The 22,228-nt window shown below is 45.8% G+C and overlaps 1 protein-coding gene across 1 annotated transcript in view; it reads right to left on the reverse strand.

Moving 5' to 3' along the window:
- Window positions 1–454: 454 nt before the first annotated feature.
- Ip6k1 (inositol hexakisphosphate kinase 1) overlaps window positions 455–22,228 on the reverse strand; it is a 36,316-nt gene continuing 14,542 nt past the window's right edge. Inside the window, exons 2-6 of the mRNA XM_051204630.1 lie at window positions 15,087–15,438; window positions 10,682–10,892; window positions 6,365–6,546; window positions 4,469–4,644; window positions 455–3,888 (exon numbers count right to left, since the gene is read on the reverse strand). Coding sequence (XP_051060587.1) covers window positions 3,379–3,888; window positions 4,469–4,644; window positions 6,365–6,546; window positions 10,682–10,892; window positions 15,087–15,309 — 1,302 coding nt within the window. The 5' untranslated portion in view covers window positions 15,310–15,438 and the 3' untranslated portion in view covers window positions 455–3,378. The remainder of the gene's footprint in view (window positions 3,889–4,468; window positions 4,645–6,364; window positions 6,547–10,681; window positions 10,893–15,086; window positions 15,439–22,228) is intronic.

A 22,228-nucleotide genomic window follows, 5' to 3' on the forward strand; every position in this document is an offset into this window, starting at 1 on the left:
GTCTACGTGGCAGGGCTGTCCGCAGCCGAGCCCGGCGCTACGCTGCGGCACACGTACCCAATTAGAGTCCCAAAGCGCTGGGCTGCCATGGGGACCCGGAGAACTCGCGGGTCAGATGCCCATTGGCGGACCTAAAGGCGGAACTGGAGGACTTCCTATCGGAACCGGGTCCGCCGCCTTCCGTCCCGCCCAGCCGGTGCTGCCTCCTCCGGCTCCACCCCGCTCCGGACCCACCCCAACGCCACTCACCAAGTGCTCACAGCTTGCTCTGAGCCCTATCTCCAGCCGCTCCCGTGCTGTCCCAAAGTTCTGGCACCGCCATTCAGCACCTGTCCGAACCTAGTTCAGAACCCCAGCTCTGACCCGGCACCTCCCCTCGGGTGAGGGAACCTGTGAACGACGAGCTGGGTCAGCCCACCCGGAGGCTGTGAAGGTTTCACCAAGACTTACACAGTTTAGTTTCTAGAGGCTTTATTTGGACATATACGACCTGACACAAGCGGGCGGGTAGCACTGGGCGTACAGAAAGGGGCCGGCTCGGGCCAAGCACTCCTCTCCACCACACACAAGACCCAGGGAAATGCAAGCGCACCTAAACGCCAATGGAGCCACGTGTGTATCCAGGCGCAGGTCTTAGGCTATGTAGGCAGGTGTGTAGCTTCCAGGAAAGAGGAGCAGAGAACAATTTCCAGAACTCGAAGTCTTACATTTCCTCTACAGAAGCAAAGGAACTTTACCCAGGTTCTCCGTTTTCCTCATTAAAATGCAGGGGGGGTTTTGTTTGTTTTTTTAAATGGGCACACACACAACTTACACAGCTGTAAAGTTCAAAGCAGTTTACATTTTGGGAACGTGCAGGTGGCCAGGTGTGAGGGAATGAGCAGCACATACTGAACTAGCCCAGGCCCTTGGCCTAAGAGAATCTTCACACCCACTGCACAGGCCCAAAGATGGGAAGGGTGAGTCCCAGGCAAGTTAGTTACTACACTGGTCCCTTTCCTCTTTAAGCACCACCCATCCCGTTTCACTTCCACTCACCTCCCAGGGCTGGTGTGGGCTTAGTCCGGGGAAATACTATGGAGAGGGGTAACCTGAGCTTCCCAACCTATGATCCCTAGTTGCACTTTGGTCCCAAATTGGGGCTGGGAAGGCAGGGCCTGTCAGGGACAGGGATCTGGCCTGGGACAGGTGGGACAGCGATGGCAGAAAGTGTTATCACACCCACCACCACCCATCAGATAAACAAGCTGGCCCTCCAGACATCAAAGTGCTCAAAAGTGGGCTCCTGCCCTTGAGAAGCAGCAAACCCCAGCCTATCAAGGTGTAGGGGCAGAGCTCACAATGTTAAAGGGGTATGGCCTCCTTTGCTACATGAGAAGCAGCAAAATGGGGCAGGGTGGGACAGTGCCTCCCAGAATCTGGTAATTGGGGGGCACAGCACATCCCTAGGGGGTCACCCCCGCCCTGAACCCACTCTTAACCTCTATCCTGGCAGAAAAGATGTGTCCACAATAATGAACATCAATTCCCCCATAGCTGAAGAACAGAATATTACTGGACAGAAGACAGTTGTTACTAACCAGAAGTGGGCAAAGCTGTGCCTCCGGCCCTAAGGAATGGGAGCCTGCCCACCACTGGCACCAGGGTCAGAAGACCATGACTGAGGTCTGTCAGGGAGCCCTTCTCAGGGCTCCTATGAACCAGGAAAGTACGCCATTAGTTACCAGTATCTCTCAAAGGCTGGCAGGATTATCTTCAAATGCCAAAGCCATGTCAGAAGTGTTGACCGTGGGCCACAGACTTGGAGATGGCCGAGTGTAGTGTACCCTGCAGCAACCTATCATTATGGGTGGCAGGTCTCTACCATCAAAGGGCTAGCAGCAAAAAGAGCAATGGGCCAGGATCGTCCCCTTGAACCTTCACCGCCCCATGGTGCTGAAGGCCACACCCCAGGCCCACAAGGCCAGCAAGCGAACACCACTACAGGTCATTCTGCAAACAGGTTTGTAAAACAGCAGAACCCGCAAAGGGAAGGGCACAGGAGCAAAGGCTTTCCTCAGAAAAGGGAAAGAATGTTTCGCCGAGGAAAGCATGAAGCAAAGCAATATATACTAATCAACAAGGCTATACTCCAGAAAGCTCACCACACAAACGGGCTGGCAGGCGGACAGATGAACTTCCTAACAGATCCTAGGATTAACCAGACAAAGTTCTCAGCAGACTCTGGGCACCTGTACCCAGGGTCCTATGTCCTTAGAAGCAGACAAATTTAAAGTTCTCCCTCCAGGCCTAGAGCCTGGAACACCATATAACGGGCTTCCGCCTTGAGCATGGCCTGGAGAAGACGAGACCCTGAGTGGACCACAGACCCTGAGCCCTGGGGGGGGGGGAGCAGCTCATCTAGAGGCAGCACAGCTGCCCAAACTAGAGGGAGGAACACCACCCAAAGCTCAAGAACTGCAAATACTGTCTAGGCCAGAGCCACTAAAGGCCCTTGGGCCTCATGGGACACTGACTCACCTCAGCAAACAGAGCTGCGCCCATCTCAGTAGGACAGGAGGGTATGTGGCCCTCCTTAGGCAAGGGATCTTGGCAACAGGCTGGCTGGGGTTGCGGACAGAGGGGCAAGTTTACATGCCTAGTGTGCCTGGGAGCCCAGGGCCTGCCCCCTGTTGTTCGCTGGCCTTAGCTCAGCTTCACAAATCTAGCCCCATGCCAAAATGAGACCCAAGGATTAGTCCATCTGTGCAGTCAGCCCTGTATTGCCAAGGGCAACTGCTCAAGACTGGCACAAAATTAGAAAAGCCCCCACAACATGGGCACTTAACCTCCCCAGTTCTGGGAAATGAGGGATTAGTGGGCGTGGATAGACCCTCTGCCAGCCAAGGGATTCACCTCACAACCAGCAGAGCCCCACAGCCACAGATCCCAAAAACCTTAGGCAAGGGAACAAAAGTTCAAAGGCATTCTGTCTCTGCTACCAAGCCCACTGGGGCCACCTTTTCCTTCCTGAGTCAGCCTGGACAGAGCAGAGAGAGCCACAAAGCCAAGGAGCCTGGCTGAGAGGACGTATGTTCTGCCCTCCTTTACTTTGTGAGCATGTGTGTGTGTGTGTGTGTGTGTGTGTGTGTGTGTGTGTGCGTGTGTGCGTGTGTGCGTATGTGTGTGTGTGTGTGTGTGTGTGTATATATATATATATATATACGTATATATATATATGGATTCCAGGCTACAGCTAAAAACATTTCTTTTAGTTTACACCAAAGAGAAATATAACCCTTTAAAAGCAAGTCAGCGTGTCCTCACAGCAAGTTCAGAGCAATGGTCCCTGCCTATGGATGGAGAGGAAGGGGTCTGTCTTAGGGCCCAGAATTGGGCCTACTGGTTCTCGTCCCGCATCTGTTCCATGATGCTGATAAGATTCTCCAAACCAAACACATAGCCTCTGTCCGGCCCATCGTGAACAGTGGGGTCATCCCGGAAGCCCTTGAATGTGCTGTGTGCAAAGTCAATCATGCGGACATCCACTTTGGGCAAAGAAGAGGGGCCAGCTTCCAGGTTGGTGCTGCTAGGACTAGTGCTGGGACCACAGGATGGTGGCGCTTCAGGGAGCCCCATGTCCACGTGCTTGAGTCGCAGCTCAGGCCTGCACTCCTTGCCATCATAGATGACGAGCAGAGAGCTAGAGTAGAAGCGGTAGGAGGCCTGCCGCTCCAGCACAGCTTTGAGGCCCCGAAGTTTGCTCAGGATAGGCTCAAAGAGGTCACGACGCAGGTCCAGGCCATTGTGCAGGTACTGATACAGGGCATTGCGGAAGCCTTCAATGGAGAGTCCACGACCATAGTATTTGTTCCTGCAGAGGTAATGACCTGTGTCCAGCTGGTATACCTGAAACCCCAGGAGACAATACAGGGTTGAGTACCAGGAAAGTTTGATGGCCACAAAGTGTCCCCAAGCAAAACTAAACCAAAAACAAGGAAACAAAAAACCCAACCAACCAAAAACAAACAAAACAGTCTGGAAGGCACTCTGACCAACCTGAGCTCTTCAGCTCCTCCTACTGAAGCAGGGAGGCCACATTCACCCCAGGTTTTCCCGTCATGGAGCTGTGAAAGCCAACACCAGGCCTATAGCCATCACTTTAGAAGCCTGCCTCCAAGCTGTCCCAGGGTCCTGCTAGACTCTAACTGGGAACACACTGCCAACAGACAAGTCTTACTCGCCCAGTGATAAGGCAATATGCTCTCTCAATGACCCTGCACGTGGAGCTCAATCAAAGTCAAGCGAGGAAAAGCAGGGCTCAGCTAACCCACTTGCAAAGACATACTCAGCACCTGGTGGGTGACTCACCCTTTTAGAGAAGACTCTGAAACAGCGCAGGCCAGGAGGACACGGGTGTCAGGCAGGTATGGGCACAACCTAAAACATGCACTCAGCAGCACCTGGGCTCTCACCAGTGGTGACTCACCTGCATGCCACAGACCCTGACCCCCAGTGTAGCAGATGTGCTCTGCTCACACTTCCTCATCTGCCGGGCTGCCTTCTCAGCTGATGCGTCATCCCCATGCTGCCGGGTACCCATCTTCAAGTCCAACACACAGGGGTACTTGAAGTGGTGTACCACATTCTCAAGCAGGAGGAACTCTGGACCAGAGTCAAGAAGAATGGCAACTATATTCACTGTCTGCTCCACCCAGGAAAGTACAATTACAATTTTCTAGAACAGTGGCACTCTGACTGGCTTTTTGGAAGCCACTCCTCACACTGGGTTGCCTTGTCCGGCCTTAACACAAGGGGAAGTGCTGAGTCTTACTGCAACTTGGTAAGCCATGCTTTGCTGACACCCATGGGAGACTAGCCTTTTTTTGAACGGAAGTGGATTAGGAGGGAGGACAGGGGGGGAGGGGGAGGAGAAGAGAGGGGGAAACTGCTGCTAGGATATAAAATTAATTTAAAAACGGGCATTCTGGTCTACTGTAAACTATATGTGCCTCACAAATTCCTAAGTGGCAGTTTCAAACTACCGGTTTCAACAACTTTGGTAGAATATACATCACATATAATTAGACGTGGGGGATGGCACATGCCTTTAATCCCAACAACCACACAAGACACAAGCACATGGATCTCTGAGTTTGAGGCTAGCCTGCTCTACACAGTGAGCAGGTACCGGGCATGGTGATGCACATATTTAATGCCAGCACTCCAGAGGCAGAGGCAGAGGCAGAGGCAGGCAGGGCATCACTATTGTCCATCTCCCCAAGCTGAATCTCTACTCACTGAAGGCTCACCCCCCATCTGCACTTTCTACTCTCCAGGAAACCTCCACTTTCTATGTCTAGGAATTTGTCTATTGGAGGCAGCTCATTTACTAGAATCTTCCAGCATTAATCCTTTTATGTCAGGCTTAGTAAAATGCTTTTAAGATTCACTCATGTCATACAGTGTATCAAAATTTCATTCCTGGGCACTGGAGAGATGACTGAGCAGTTCAAAGTACTTGTTGCTTTCGAGGAGGACCCGGGTTCAATTCCCAGCACCAACATGATGGCTCACAACCATCTCTAACTCCAGTTCCAGGGTATCTAACACCCTCTTCTGGCCTCCACAGGTTACCTGGCACACATATGGCACACATACATACCTACAGGCAAAACATGAAATTAAATTAAAAAAAATTCAGCCTAGTGCACCCTTCAATCCCAGCACTCATGAGGTAGAGGCAGGCAAATCTGAGTTCAAGACCAGCCTGGTCTACAGAACAAATCACAGAGCAGACTCCAAAGGTACACAGAAAACTGGTCTCAAAATAAATAAGTAAATAAATAATAAAAATAAAAAAATAAAACCCTTGAAATGGCTACCATTACCCAACCCATATGAGACCAATTCTATCCACAAACACCATGTCATGCATGGAAGCCAGAGAGGATCAGAATGTTCCATTCCTCCCTGAGGTTAAGTTAAGTCAATGGTTCAGAGGGGAAAGAGATTTTTCTCCCCAGTGGTATAGGTACCCTAACCCTGTAAATAAACACCCACTGCCCCATGCAACACACAAAGGGGAACAGGAGTGGGGCTATGGGAAGAGGGTAAGTCATGGAAGGGACACTAGAACGCAACTGGTGAATACGATCAAAATACATTTGTACACATAAAAATCTCATAATAAAACCTATTATGTTTAGTATATGCTAATAAAAAAAACCTTAAAATATCTATCTTGAGAGTTAAGAGGTTAGTTCAATGGTAGAGCAAATACTTGGGCAGGAATGAAGCCCCAGATTCAGTCCCCAGATAGAATAAGAACAAAACTGTTTTGCCATTTTCTCACACAATTTCAAAATCAGTGAGACAAGGATACTGTAGAGTTTTCGGTCCTTGGACTCAGATCGCATACGGCTCAGCTGCTGCTTGTGGCAGCGCAGGCTCCAGGGGTTGTAGCTGATCTTCTCAGAACTCAGACCACTATTGCTGTCTAGCATCTGGAAAGGGACATCTGAGTGGCTGTGTAGCTCCACCTTCGGACTCTTGGCTTCCTGGGAGCTAAGAAGGAAGAACACACATACCACATACCACTAAGAGATCAGAAAAGTCATCCTTAGGGACACAGGATAGAGAAGGATTACAACAAGCCTAGCCTGCCACTCAAAACTCACAGGTGGCACTGGACCCAGGTAAAAGGGAGTGAACAGAATGAGAGCTGTCCTCCTTGGGCCTCTGAAACTGCCTGAAAAATGTCAGATTACAGCATACAATAACACTTCCCATTTGATTAGCATCACAAGGAAAACCTGGACACTGGTAGCATGGGCCACTAGGTAAAGGCGCCTGCTACACAAACCTGGCAGCCCCAGTTGGATCTCCAGGGCCCATGTGGTAGAAGGAAAGAACCAACTTCACAAATTCGTCCTCGGTCCTCTAGACACACATAGGGGAACATGCACACCCACACCCTCATTCCCAGTAATAAATGGTACTTAATTTAAACACACAACCCGGCAGGCCTAGAGTGTGCTGGAAACACTACCCCTCCTTGGCGAACCAAGCATTTGGGACACCTCTGTGACATTTGTTAATAAAAGGCCCTGGGGCAAAGACCTCATTTCTCCTGAACAATGCCTGCCACCCTTCCCCCACTCCCCAAGAGCAGCCGCAGATCCACTTTAGAAAACACTTGCCAAGTAAACCCAGACAAGCTGCAGTCTGGATGGGGCCCCTGCAGTATTTGGCATTACCTCTGGAGTTGTAGTCCTGGCCCTGGTGAGTGACCTCCACCTTTGGTATGGCTCAGAATATCTGCTAACAGGCCAGATAGGAGTCCAGTCAATGCAGACAGAGCTGGCACCTTCACAGCAAACCCTGATGCTAAATCTACATTCACTGAGGCTTTCCACCCATGATTCATAAAGCAAATGCTGTCACCTTGGAGACTAAAACAACTCCCCCTCTAAAAAAACTGCTAAAAGAGAATTATCAGTCTCTAGCTACTGACTGGAATGTTCTGTCACTGAAATGCCCAAGTTAGGCCCCACAGCTGTCCATTAAGAGAAAGCCCCTATGGATGATGCAGATGAAGTAAAGAAAGTGCTCTTGTGGGCAGAAGCCCTCAGAATATCCAACACCAAGGCATGCATCTTAACTAGGGTGCGGGGGTGTAGCCCTCTCCTTGCAATACAGATGTACACTTGGCCCAAAGAACAACACACGAGGTTTCAGTATTAACAGGACCTCCTAAAGCCTAAGTGAGGAGCGTGGACTGTCCTGGGCCCTGAACAAGCCTCTGGGAGCTCGCTCTTGTGGGAACCATGTTCCAGTGACCTGATATGATATGATGCCAGGAATGAAATGTCTACTGCCCCATCGAAAACACTTCCCTATGGGACTGGAGAGATGGCACAGTGGTTAAAAGCACTGGATGCTCTTCCAGAGGTCCTGAGTTCAATTCCCAGCCACTACATGGTGGCTCCCAACCATCTATAGTGGGATCTGATGCCCTCATCTGGCATGCAGGTTTACATGTACAGCATTCATACACATAAAAAAAAACTTTAAGAGCTGGGCGTTGGCGCACGCCTTTAGTCCTAGCACTAGGGAGGCAGAGGCAGATGGATCTCAGTGAGTTTGAGGCCAGCCTGGTCTACAAGAGCTAGTTCCAGGACAGGCTCCAAAGCTACAGAGAAACCTTGTCTTGAAAAACAAAAACAAACAAACAAACAAAAAAACTTTAAAACAACAAAAAACATTTCTTTATGGCTAAGGATGTAGCTCAGCTGGTAGAGTATATATGTCTGGCATGCAAGAAATCCTGAATTCTCTCCTCAGTACTACATAAACCAGGCAAGGCAGTAAATGTCTGTAGTCCCAGCAGGGACAGGAAGAACAGAAACTTAAGGCTATGCCCTTTGTAACCCTCCCCACACCAATTTCTCTATGCCCTGTGAACATTTGCATCTGCATCTGTCCATATAACTATATAAATATATAACAAAACTTTATGTACTTATCTATATTTATAAGTAGATACACAGATAGTTTTCAACAACATGAGTGGAAGGTGGCAGTGTTCGTGGGCCATATCTTCCCTTATATATTCATCACAGCTTGATGAATGGATAAAACAAAAGACAGTATGTCTATATGAAGAAATATTCAGCTAGAAATATCAGAAAGCACAAGGCTGGGCATGGTGGCACACTCCTGCAATCCCAGCATTTGAGAGGTAGAGATGGGAGATTACCATGTTTGAGGCTAGCCTGATCTACACATGAATTCTATGTCATATACATAGTAAAGTCTGTCTCACAAACAACAAAACAGTACTGACAACATGGATGTGTGTATTTTTATTTATTAAAAAAAAAATTTTTTTTTTTTTTTTTTTTTTTTTTTTGAGATTAGGTCTCACTATTTATCCCTGACTGACCAGGAACTCTATGTAAACCAGGCTAACCTTGAACTCACCGAAATCTACTTCTGCCTCCCACATGCTGGGATTAAAAGCATAAATCACCATACCTATCAACTTTTTTAAAAAGTATAACCCTCTGGATGGGCATGTATATGGGGGTACCTGGTACCTGCAGAGAATAGAAGATGTTGAATGCCCTGGGCCACCTGATGGGTGCTGGGAACTGAACTTGGGTTCTCCGGAAGTACAGGAAGCATTCCTTTGTTTTGTTTTGAGACAGGGTTTCTCTGTGAAGCCCTGGCTGTCCTGGAACTCACTCTGTAGACCAGGCTGGCCTCAAACTCAAGAGATCCTCCTGCCTCTGCCTCCCGAGTGCTGGGATTAAAGGTATATGCCACCATGCCTGGCCCAGGAAGCATTCGTAACCCCATTTTTTTCTCCCCAACTAAGGTCCCACTATGTAGGCCAAGCTCCTCTGGAACTTGTTATACAGCACAGGCTGTGTTCAAACATGCAATGATCCTCTTGCCTCAGCTTTCTGAGTGCTGGGTTACAAAGGCAGGCACCACCATGCTTCCATCAATTGTCAGCACTTTATTGTCTATCCTTTGTATTATACTCAACCCAATAGAAATTAACTCATGTCTACATGGGATATCAAGAGACACAGTTCTGCCTGGCAGTGGTGGCGCACGCCTTTAATCCCAGCACTGGGGAGGCAGAAGCAGGTGGATCTCTGTGAGTTCAAGGCCAACCTGGTCTACACACACACAGAGAGAGAGAGAGAGAGAGAGAGAGAGAGAGACAGACAGACATAATCATGAGGAAAAGCAATGCCCAATGTAAATTTTAGGAGCAGGGAAAGGATAAGGATATCAGATTCTCGGTCTGAACAAAAAGCCACTAAGGTAATAAGTCTGTATGAACTATCACCACTCAGCCATCCTATAGGTAAGAAAATAGCTTGATTGGTGCAATTCAAATTCTGACTTCTGAGTATGAGAGTTAAAAGAAAGCTAAATAACCTATTGCCATGAACACAGGGCATCCCTGCCTCTAAAGGGGTGACAGAGCTTCGACCTTAACTGGGTTTACAGAAGGCAACGTCACTGAGGTCATGGAACATAAAGGAGGCAGCATCTGTGGGAGTGGCCCCACACACACCAGCCACCCCCACCCCACCACCATCCTACTGTTGAGAATGATGTTCTCTTCTGTGATATTTTGTTCATGATCTAACAAATAAAGCTTGCCTGAAGATCAGAGTGCAGAGCTAGCCACACTAGTTAGCCACAGAGGCCAGGCAGTGGTAGAACACACCTTTAATCCCAACACTTGAGAGGCCGACAGATCTATTAATTTAAGGCCACCCTGAGCTACACGAAACTGACCAGTCTAAAAGAAAAACAGAGCTCACCCAAAGGTGATCTCAGCACGTGGGACCCCACACCTTTAGTCCCAGCACCAGCGAGGAATAGAAGGTGGGAGGACACAGAGCCCAGTGCAGTCTGAGGGTTGGTGCAGACAGATGCAGTCTTGGAGATGCAGCCTGAGGACAGGATCGCCCTTTGGTCTGAGCATTGGTAGAGGTGAGAACTCTCTTAAGAGCTGGCTGCTTTGCTTCTCTGATCTTCAGCTTTAACCCCAATATCCATTTCTGGGTTTTATTACTCATGCTATACTCATCATGTGCCAGGACTCTAACACTGTCCTGAGTGTGTATCATTAGGATTCAGCATGTACCAGCAGCTCTGCATGCTATCTTCTTACCTCTCAGAGGTCTCAATGGACAGGCTGGCTTTCTCCTCCTTGTGGTCACTACCACTGCCTGACCGATGCAGGCTCCGGCGGGAGTGTTTACGTCGAGGTTGTTCCCGTTCTGGTGTGTCATCTTGGTCTACAGTCTCACTTTCCACGTAAGGGTAGGCTACCAAGTTGATGTAACCATCACTGTCTCCCTCAAAACAGACAGAAACCACACCTGTTGGGGAAAAGGCAGCTGATTAACACCAACACTAGTGTGGTCCATGTCTGTTCCACTTTCCCACAGGACACGGACAGCACCTGTTCTGACCCAACTGAGTCCACCAGAAATAACAGCCAGCAGACATCCATTTTTCAAAGACAGAACCATTTTAACCCTCAATCTGCTGCTTGCCTTTGAGAATAAATCTATAATTATTTTCTACTCTTTTACTTCTCCCTTCTGCTTTCAGTCTCTAGGTGACATCAAACAGACAATTTTAATGCTCTAGTGGTCAGGGACACGGCTCAGCAGCCAAGAGCACTTGCTGCTCTTGTAGAGCACCCTGACTCAGTTTCCAGCACCCACACGGTAGCTCACAGCTGTCTGTAACTCAAGCTCCAGGGGACATGATGCCCCCTCTTCTGTCTCCATGGGCACCAAGGATGCAGGTGGTACACGGACACACACACAGACACTCATATACATAAAACAAAAATAAAATCTTTTCCAAAGTGGGGTGGTCTTGGAGCAAGTCTTTAACCCCAGCACTCAGGAGGCACAGGCAGGTGGATCTCTGTGAATTTGAGGCTGGCCTGGTCTACAGAACAAGTTCCAGAACAGCCAGGGCTGCACAGAGAAACTGTCTTGAAAGGAAAAAAAATAATTTTTTCAAGAGATACTTTATGCAAAAATCTAACCCTCTTTCTATTCAACAGATTTAAGATGGTTCCACCTCTTGTCAATGACATCATTAGATCTGTTTTTCTTCTGCCTGACAGTGTCACCTAAAGCAACATAAACTATCTCCAAAACAGTGCTCATATAAAGTATTTCTTCCCACACTGAGCACAGTGTGTTCCTAGCTTCCCACACACAACTTCTAGCCTGGAATCTCTAAGGTGAAATGCCTTCCTGTATTTCCCTACCATATCCCATGGAATAATTTGTGTTCTCCATTTTTTAATTTTTGTTGGGTAGCCCAGGCAAACCTCAAACTCACTATGAAGTAGATGATGACCTTTAACTGTTCTTCCTGCCTCTACTTCCCAATTTCTAGGGTTACAGGTATGCTCAACCATGTCTTTTTTAACTCTCACTATGTAACCCTGGCCTCTTCCAAATCACAGATCAGAGATCCACCTGCTTCTAACTCCCAAGTACTAGTGTTAAAGGCGTGTGCTTCTACTTTTACTTTCAGTATCTTTCATTATCTGTGTTTCGCCTGCATGTCTGCAAGTGTATCACACAAAGCCAGGAAAGGGCATCAGATCCCCTAGAACTGGAGTTACAGGTGGTTGTGAGCCTTTATGTGAATAATGGCAATCAAACCTTGGTCCTTCGCACAGGAAGTACTCTTAACTGTTGAGCCATCTCTCTAGCTCTTGTTTGTTTGTCAACCAAATTAGTTTCTTCCAGATCATTACCAAAAGAGATAACACAGAAACAATTCCCAGAAATCTAATCAAGAAGTTTTTTAAAAATGAAAATCCAACAATGAATCTCTGTCTAACTTCCATATCCCACCTAGTGTCCATTTCTACATTTCTACTTTTACCTTCTTGCTGTGTACAGCCAGCTCTGTAATCTGCAAATGAGTGCTGAGATGCACTTACAAACATGTCAATGTGCGAGACCAAGAGGAGTACTCTCTCCACTCATTTCCCTCTCCAGACAAGCACTGCATCAGTTTCTGGGTCCTATTAGAAGCAAAATCCTCCCAAAAGCAAAGGAATGGATTATTTTCTCCTTACATCTTACATATTGCTCAAACTCATGCCTCAGAGGATTTCACATGCACAACCTGTCCATTTATATTATTTAACTGTCTCCCTGGCAAGCTGCCACCACTGTCAAATTGGTCAAAGCTGAGCTCCCTCCAGTCTCCAGTCTCAGGTTCTAGGAGCTCCCTCACACTCTAATCTTGACTGTGCCCAGCACTATCACACATTTCCAGAGAAGAACTGTTCTTTCTCTCAACCTCTATATTTCCCACATTCATTTATCCTTTGTGTGGCCAGAATATATCCTTCAAGGAATTCCCTAAGAAATTTCTGGGATATCAATTTTCTTAATCTTTTGTTCAATAGTTTAGCTGAAGAAACAGTTCTATGTTCATTGCAAATGCAATTTTACATTTTCCTTTCCAACTCAGGTGTATCTGTATAGGCTAAAACTCCTAGTAAAATGCTGACTAGAAATAGAGGGACATAGACAACCCTGTCTTAGTCCCTGGTATTAAGGGAGATGCTGTTTCATCACTACGCACAAAGGTAGTTGCAGATGCTTCCATCACAAGAAAGACCCTTCCTTCCATATTTATCTGTGCCTTTTGACAAGTAAATAAGCATGCACAAAAAAAAAAAAAAAAAAATACAGATTGCAAGAAGTACTGTGAAGAAACTAGACAAGATTCGGTAATTGCAAATGATAATGTCTCCAGAGCAGAGGATTTAGCACAGAGTGTCTGAGGGATGAGCAGAGCTGTGGACAAGAGGGAACACAATCCCAAGTACAAGTAAACACAGAGGTAAAAACAAACCACCACCATAAAAACCCAAGCTGGGGTAGTCTAAAAACTGCCTTAACTCTTTTTACCAACTAAAAACAGGGTTTGAAGATACAGATCAGTTGATAGAATGCTCCCTAACAGTCTCAAAAAACAAAAACCAAAGGAATAGAGATATGATTCAGTGGCAGAGTGCTTTGTTTAGCCCATTAAAGCCCTAGGTTCAAACCCCAGTAATGTAAAACAAAACAAAACAAAAAAAGGTAAGCCACGCAGTGGTGGCACATGGGAGGCAGGTGGATCTCTGCAAGTTTGAGGCCAGCCTGGTCCTCAGAGTGAGCTCTAGGACAGGCTCCAAAACTACACAGAGCAACCTGGTCTGAAGGAAAAGAAAAAGAAAAAAAGAAAAAAAAAAAAAAAGGTAAATACAGAATTGCCATGCAATCTTAAAGTATACACATCGAACTGAACAGTAGGACTTAGATCTTTTTACTTGGCAGCATTATTAACAACAGCCAAAAGATGGAAGCAACGTGTTACTAACCGGACATTTTTCAATTTTTATTTTATGGTTATACCTTCCACATAGGTGCTGGGAATTGAACCTAGGTCCTCTGAAGCAGCAGTATGTACTCTTAATCACCTAGCCATCTCTCCAGCACTCATTAAACTTTAAGAGGGCCTGTGAGATGGCTCATTGGGCAAAGGCACCCATGGCCAAGCCTGATGGCATGAGATCAATCCCTGGAACCTATGTGGCAGCAGGAGAGAGGCAATCCCTGAAAGCTGTCCTGACTCTGCATGTGTGCTATGGTACAAGAGTGCCTACACACATACACATGTTTTTCTTTTAAATCTATGGTGCTGCAAATCAAACCTAGGACCTCACTCATGTTAGGCAAGCTCTACCACTGAGCTAGCCCCCAAATGAAATTTAAACACATGCTATGAAATAGATGGACTTAAAAACATAAGTGATCCAGGCGTGCCTTTCATCCCAGCACTTGGGAGACAAGAGGTAAGCAGACCTCTGTGAATTTGAGGCCAGCCTGGTCTACAAAGTGAGTTCCAGGACAGCAAGAGCTATATAAAGAACCTTGTCTTTAAAAAAAATTACTAAAAGCAAAACCAAACATCAACAACAAAACTGACAAAATAGTAATTAATTTATACACAAAGTGCAAAGATCAGATGCTAAAGTGACCTGACTCCAACAGTCACAGGTTCTTTCTGTCCTATAGAATTAGCCCTTATCTTAAAATAGTTTTAATTGTTAAAACTTCAGGGCTCCAGAATATTTAATAAACACATTTCTCTAGCATACACAGACACAAGCACCACACCCACCACACCATACCTTTGCCAGCTGTCCAACCACTTTAAAGCCTGCAAAGTACCCCTCTATCTTCCCCAGAGACCAAGGAACTGTTCCCTTTTCCCCTAGACCTGTGGGCAAACAAGGGACTCCTTAACAATAGGCTTGTCAGTGGTTTTTCCTGCTGTGAATTTTTCTCAGCTTTACTAACAATTAATTCAATATTCATGATCTAAAAACATTCCTGATAATTTCAGTTTCAGTTTGCCTAACAAAGTTGAGATGAGAGAACTACAACCATATCGTAAGGCAATCAAAACAAGGACAAGTGAACTAAAAGCCTGTCAGTCAAAGGTTGCTAGTCTCACAAAAAGGACCACTGACTGACCTTTGTATTCAGGGGTGAATTCCTTCATTTCAGGAGGGAGAGACTCGTAGAAGCGCTGTTCCCTGGAGATGAGAGGTTTGCACACAGTGTGATCGTCGTACCGCATCATGCTGCTGTGTCCGCCCACCTGATGGATGAAGGGCTCCAGGAGGACTCCTCGGTCTCCGGCCCGACTTGCATTCTTGCCATACTGCCCCACTTCCATGGTTTGACAAACACACATTGCGTTGGGGGCCGGTTGCACAATGATGGTAGATGATGCTGCTCATGAACCACAAACAAAGAGCTAGGTTGATCCTGGCTGGTGGGAGGGAGGCCAATGGTCAGAGTCTGCTTAGCTTATTGTTCTGTCCTAGAACAACAGAAAAAGAGATAGGGAATCAAGAAAGGGAATCAAAACAGCTGGTGATCAGTTTCCCTGCTGGGTTTTGCCTGCATTCTAACCATTAAGTGCACAATTCAGATGCACCACCACTGCTATCTATCACCCATCCACAGAGCACCGGCTTTCACCATCCACACTGGACGCTGGGCCTGCTTAATATGATGTTTATTTTTCTAGGAAAGAATTCCCACATCACCCAGGATGGCCCTACACTTGCTCTTCTTGAGTTTTTTTTTTTTTTTTTTTTTTAACCTGAAGCACCAGGTCATGTAAGTTTCAAAACTTATCTGCAGGCATGAAAAGTCATTCTCTGACAGGTTGTAAAGTCATTTAAAACATTTCTTTCCCCAGAAAGGTTTCTTTGTGTAGTCCCAGCTGTCTTGAACTAGGTCTAGAAACCAGGCTAGCCTGGAACCCAGAAATCTGCCTCTACCGCCCAAGTGCTAGAATTAAAGATATACACCATCATACCTAGCTGTTTAAAACAATTTTTAATTTTTTTTTTTATTTTTGCTTTCCCCCATAGGAATTCAAGATCCTTCTATTTTAAATCTGTGGCTGCTGACTTACAGCCATGTCTGGTACCACAGCACTTCCCTTGACATGGTCCCAACCACTGGAACAGAGAGAAGTTCCTTGTATTTGAAAACCTTCCCTCTAAAGTTATTTTTCTTTCCCTTAAGACAGTTAAAATCTGGGGCTGGACTGATGGCTCAGAGGTTAAGAACACTGGCTGCTCTTCTAGAGGACTCAGGTTTAATTCCCAGTACCCACATGGCAGCTTACAACTGTTTTAACTCCAGCTCCAGGGGATCCAGCATCTTCACACAGCCCTACATGTAGGCAAAACACTAATGCACATAAAAATAAATGCCAGTCGGTGGCACATGCCTTAAATCTCAGCACTTGGGAGGCAGAGGCAGGCAGATCTCTGTGAGTTCGAGGCAAGACTGGTCTACAGAGTGAGTTTATAGGACAGACATGACTTTCGCAGAGAAACCCTGTCTTCAAAATCCAAAATAATAATAAAGTTAAAAACCTTGCCACTTCCTTAATACCAAATCTACTTTCTAAAAAGGCTTTTATTCTTTTCCATACATTACAATGACCAAAGTTCTCCTCCCCAATACCTCCTAGTCACTCTCGCAGCTCCCCTTCCCCCCCAGATTAACTCTTCCATTTTCCTTCTAAATGAAGAGCTGGTCTCCTAGGGATATCCATCGAATATGACCTAACAAGACACAGTAAGTCTAGGCACCAACCCTTGTATCAATATTGGACGAGGTGACTCAGCCCAGCAAGAGAAAAAAAAGCACAAACAAAAGAGCCCCAGGTAGGACCACACATGGAAGATAAGGCTAACAGGTAATGAAGTCGTGGTAAGAGCAGCATGCAGAGGGCTTTGGGGAGTCCTAACAGATCATACACCATGCTCTCCTTATATCCTAGAGATTAAGTCTGCCACACCAAAGAAACAATGTAGTTTGTTCAAATATTACTTCCATTTATATTAAAATAGCTGAAATCTTAAAATGGGCAGTGGAGGTGCATGCCTTTAGTGCTGGCACTCAGGAAGCAGAGGCAGGTGGATCTCTGAGACCAGCCAGGACTACACGGAGAAACTGTGTCTTATAAAACAAAACAAGATGAAATCTTGTCTGTGTATATGAATGGACTATGGTCAGCATTCCACTGTTCTGCATTGAGCTTATTATGTACCTTGAACTACAAGAGTCCATCTGTCATGTGTTTTAAAAAAACACTCTGAGCTGACATTTTAAGATAAATGCTAGGTGTGGTGTCTTACACCTGTAATTCCCACACTCTGGAGGCTGAGGTTGGAGATCAAGGTCAACATGGCCACAGTAAAATTTTGCCTCAGAAAAATCAGGAGGCTAGCCTCCACTGGGAGTTTAAAAGGCCAGTCTGTTCTTTTTAAACAAACGAAGAATATCAGTATATATTATAGGAAAAGCACAGGTTACCAAGAGGACTATAATTACCATCACGATTCTCCAGGACAGTGGTTTTCAACCTTCCTAATGCTTCAACCCTTTAATACAGCTCCTCATGTTGTGGGGACCACAACCACAAAATCCTTTTCATTATGATTTCATAATGAATTTGCTACTGTTATGAATTGTAATGTAAACATCTGATATGCATGCAGGTGGTGTCAGGTGACCCCTGTGAAAGGGTCATCTTTAAACCCCTCAACTAGGTCACAACCCACAGGTTGAGGACCACTGCTATAGGAGGTGGAAAGAAACTTTCCTTGGTACTTTTTTCTTCATCTGTCCCTAGGCACCATTGTCCTCACCTTCCAGTTTCTGTCTGCTGTGAAGTTCCCTCTTTGTCACCTACTCAGTTCTGCAGTCAAGACTCGGGCCTGTGCCCTCTTTTGCTCAACACCAGACTCACATACCCACCAGCCTATTCAAACAGGGAAGCTTACCAAGAACAAAGCAGAGCTCATCTCTCTGCTCACTGAAACTCCTATACCTGCAGTCTGACCATCTGCAACTGTTTTTACAGGTGCTCCCATCAAATCCTAACAGTTCTCCTAGTTCTCCATGAGGACTCCTACTGGATCCACCCTCAGAGCATACCAGTCTCAATGGCTTCTGATTCCCAATGTTCCAGTCATGGTACGATCAATATCTCATTTCTAACTGTTCTGACTATTGCGGCCTTCCAAATGTCTTCTTCTCAACAGCAATCCTAGTTATTACAGGGAAATAGGAGTAAGAACATGTGAGTTCTATATTGAAAATGTTGCAAATAGTGGTGGTTAGGACGCGCCTTTAATCCAGCACTCAGGAGGCAGAGGCAGGCAGATCTCTGAGTTTGAGGCCAGCCTGGTCTACAGAGTCCCAAGACATCTACGACTGTTACAAAGAGAAACCCTGTCTCAAAACAAATCAAAAAAGAAAATGCTGCAATGGCTCCTATCTCGTACAGAATAAAAGCACACTTTACTATGCCTAACCAAAGCCCGGGATAGCCATTCCCTCACCCCCATTTTTCATACCCTACACCTTTTGTACTATTATCCCATTCTAGCCATACTGGTCTCTATGCTGTTCCTCAAACGCAAGACTTATTAGCATTAGCCATTCCCTCTACCCAAAACATTCTCCCAAGCTTAACTGCCCTACTGCCTTCAAGTTTTTGAAATGGGGATCCAATACGGCTCAGCAGTTGAGTGTGTACTGTTCTTGCAAAGAACTGGAAAGTCCCACCATTCTGGACAGGTGGCTCACAACAGTCTGTCACTCCAGCTCCAGGAGGACCATTATAATACCTCTGAGCTACACTGTAACCTGATTTCATGTGCAACACACTCATACACATAAAGACAAACCTTTCTGTTTTTACATCTTTGAACTGAGCAAGATGACTCAGTGGGTGTAAAGTGCTTGCTGCACAAGCCTGATAACCTGTGTTCAATACCCAGAAATCACATGCAGGTTCAAGAAGGGAACCCACACCACAGCTGTCCTCTGACTCTCTCTCTCCTCTCTCTCCCTCTCCCTCTCCCACACGCACGCGCACGCGCGCGCTTTCTCTCCTGCTCACACTGTGGCATGTGGCCCACCCCATCACACATTGACACATAAATTTTTAAAAACTGTTTGGCATGGTGGCACAAATGGTGGTAGGGCTTTTAATCCCAACCCTGAGAGGCTAAGGTGGGAGGGTACCAAACTTGAGATTAGTCTGAGCAGTTTACCAAGACTTGTTTTTTTATTTTGTTTTCTTTTTTTTTTTTTCCTCTGTCCTTTTGTCCTTTCAAGACAGGATTTTCCAGTGTTACCCTGGCTGTCCAGAACTCGCTCAAAGTCACAGAGATCTGCCTGCCTCTGCCTCTGAGCACTGGGATTAAAGGCGTGTGCCACCAACACCTGCCTACCAAGACCTTTCTTCAAACAAAAGCTTTAAAAGGGGTTAGAGGTAGGCTGGCTGATGGCTGGCTCAGAGGATAAAGTAGCATGTATTTGAGATCCTAGTGCTCCTTACAGGGGCATAGCAAAAGATGGCAGGCAGAGAGCTTCCAGAAGAATCCTTGGAAGCTCACAGGCCACAGTGGGCCAGCTAGATGGGTGAACACACCAGCAAAGAACCTGCCTCAAAACAAGGTAGAAGGCAAGGACCAACACCAGAAATTGTACTCTAACCTCTCTAGTCTCCACACAAGCACCGAAGTATGACCACATGTACCCATACTCAACACACACAGATATCAGACACACATGACATGCACATAATTTAAGGACTGGAGGAGGCTGGGTTGCAGCTCAGTCAGCAAAGTGCCTACCTAGTATTCAAGGATCCCTGTTTACATAATCTAGGCTTAGTGGCTCTTGCCTGTAATCCCAGAACCCAGGAGGTTGAGGCAGAAGGACCAGAATTCATCTTTGTTTGCACAATAAATTCAAAGTTAACCTGAGATATATAATGTCTCTTTCATAAGATCTACCCTTACCTCACCAATTTAACTGTACCCTATCTACATTCTACTTTCCATTTAAGTGTTTTTTTTTCATTTGTTCTGGGTTGGGTGGGGAAGGGGGACTGGTGGTACTGGCATTCTGCACCCCAACCCCTTTCTCATGAATTTTATCTCCTATCTTACATATTATACACCAAAGACATCTACTGTCTATTACTTATTATAGAGCCAACTTCATGAAGGTAAGGCCCTTTGGCTATTTTGCTCATTACATATTATTCTAAGTATGCAGTTTCTGACACAGGATAGTTATGTAATAAATATAGCTAAATTAACAAACATATTTATGCACAATCATAGCCCAAAGGCTGAAAAATGATAAAATATGTGTATATTTATAAAGTATAAAAAGGTGAATTCCATAGAATAAGTACATAACAAGGTTGGGCATTGGTGGCACACACCTTTAATCCCAGCATTTTGGAGGCTGAGACAGGAGGACCTCTTTGAGTTCAAGGCCAGCCTGTTCTACAGAGCAAGTTCCAGGACAGGTTCCAAAGCTACAGAGAAACCCTGTCTGGAGAAAACAAAACAAACAAAAACAACTACATATCATGAAAAAATGTTTATGAAGGAGTAAGAATTGGTTTTTATTTTTAATATTAGGACTTATTGCCTAGGTTGGCGGTAATCTTAGCACTTGGTAGCAGAGGCAAGTGGATCTCTGTGGATTGGAGCCCAGCCTGACCTACATAAGGAGTTCTAAGTCAGCCAGGGCATATAATGAGGCCTGGATTAAAAAAAAAAAAAAAAAAAGACAACAAAACATTAGTATTTGTTTTGTTAAAAGAGTACAAAACATTAGTATTTGTTTTGTTTGAGATAAAATCTTAGTCTGTAATTAAGTCCAAGCTAGCCTGGAATTTACTATGTAGTTCAAGCTGGCCCTGAACTAAAGGACAATTCCTCCTCCTACCCCAGACTCCTGAGAACTAAGAGTATAGACATCATCCATCTCTACCAAAACCACAACACAAAAAGGACAAAAGGCTTTTCAAAGAACAAAGTGGATATTAGAAATAGAACAAAGGATTACCAACCTATAATCTACACCTCCAGAGAAGCTAGGAAACAAGGAGAACCCTAAGAGAGACATACATGGCCCCCCCAGAGAAGGGGAAAGGGACAAGAGCTCCTGAACAAACTGGGAGCACAGGAGGTGGGGGGGGATAGGAGGAAGAGAAGGGAAGAAGAGGGGGGAGAACATGAGGGATCAGGAAGATTGAGTCAGGAGAAGAATAGAGGAGAGCAAGAAAAGAGATACCATGATAGAGAGTCATTGTAGGTTAAAATAGAAATCTGACACTAGGGAAATGTTCAGAGATCCACAAGGATGGTCCAACTAAGAATCTAATAGTGGAGAGGCTATCTTAGATATCCTTCTTCTATAATAAAATTGATGACTACCTTAAATGCCATCCTAGAGCCTTCACCCAGTAGCTGAAGGAAGCAGAAGCAGAGATCCACAGCTAAGCAATGAGCTGAAATCCTGAAATCCAGTTATAGAGAGGAAGGAGTGATGAGCAAAGCGGTCAAGACCATGCTGGGGAAACCCACAGAAACAGCTGACCTGAACAACTGGGAGCTCACGGACTCCTGTCTGACAGCTGGGGAACCAGCATAGGTGACAGTTACAAGGCCTGGATAGTCTATGGAAACTCTGGCCATAGAACCAGTATTTATCCGTAGTGCACAAATGACTTTGGAAGCCCATTCTCCATGGAGGGATACTCTCTCAGCCTAGATACATGGGGGAGGGCCTAGGCCCTGCCCCAAATGACATGACAGACTTTAATGATCCTTCACAGAAGGCCTTACCCTCCCTGGGGAGTAGATGGGGAATGAAATACGGGGGTTGGTGGGGGGCATGGGAGGATGGCAGGGAGAGGGTACTGGGATTGATATGTAAAATAAGATTGTTTCTAATTTAAGTAAAAAATGTATAAAAAAAATTCCAAACCAGCAACAAAGGGAATATAAAATATGTATAGACTCTAGAATCAAAAACAAGTGTAAATGTAGCAGATAAGAACAGCATAAAGAGCCAGGCGGTGGTAGCTCACACTTTTAATCCCAGCACTGGGAAGGTAGAAGCAGGCAGATTTTTGTGAGTTCAGGACAGCCTGGTCTACTGAGCAAGTTCCAGGCAGCCTCCAAAGCTACAGAGAAAAAAATAAAAAGTTTAGCATAAAAAAAAAAACCTGTAACAAACTATGTTTTAAATGAGGAGCCAGATAAAAGAAT

The sequence above is a fragment of the Phodopus roborovskii genome, unplaced genomic scaffold, assembly GCF_943737965.1.
Source record: "Phodopus roborovskii unplaced genomic scaffold, PHOROB, whole genome shotgun sequence".
NCBI classification, from domain to species: domain Eukaryota; kingdom Metazoa; phylum Chordata; class Mammalia; order Rodentia; family Cricetidae; genus Phodopus; species Phodopus roborovskii.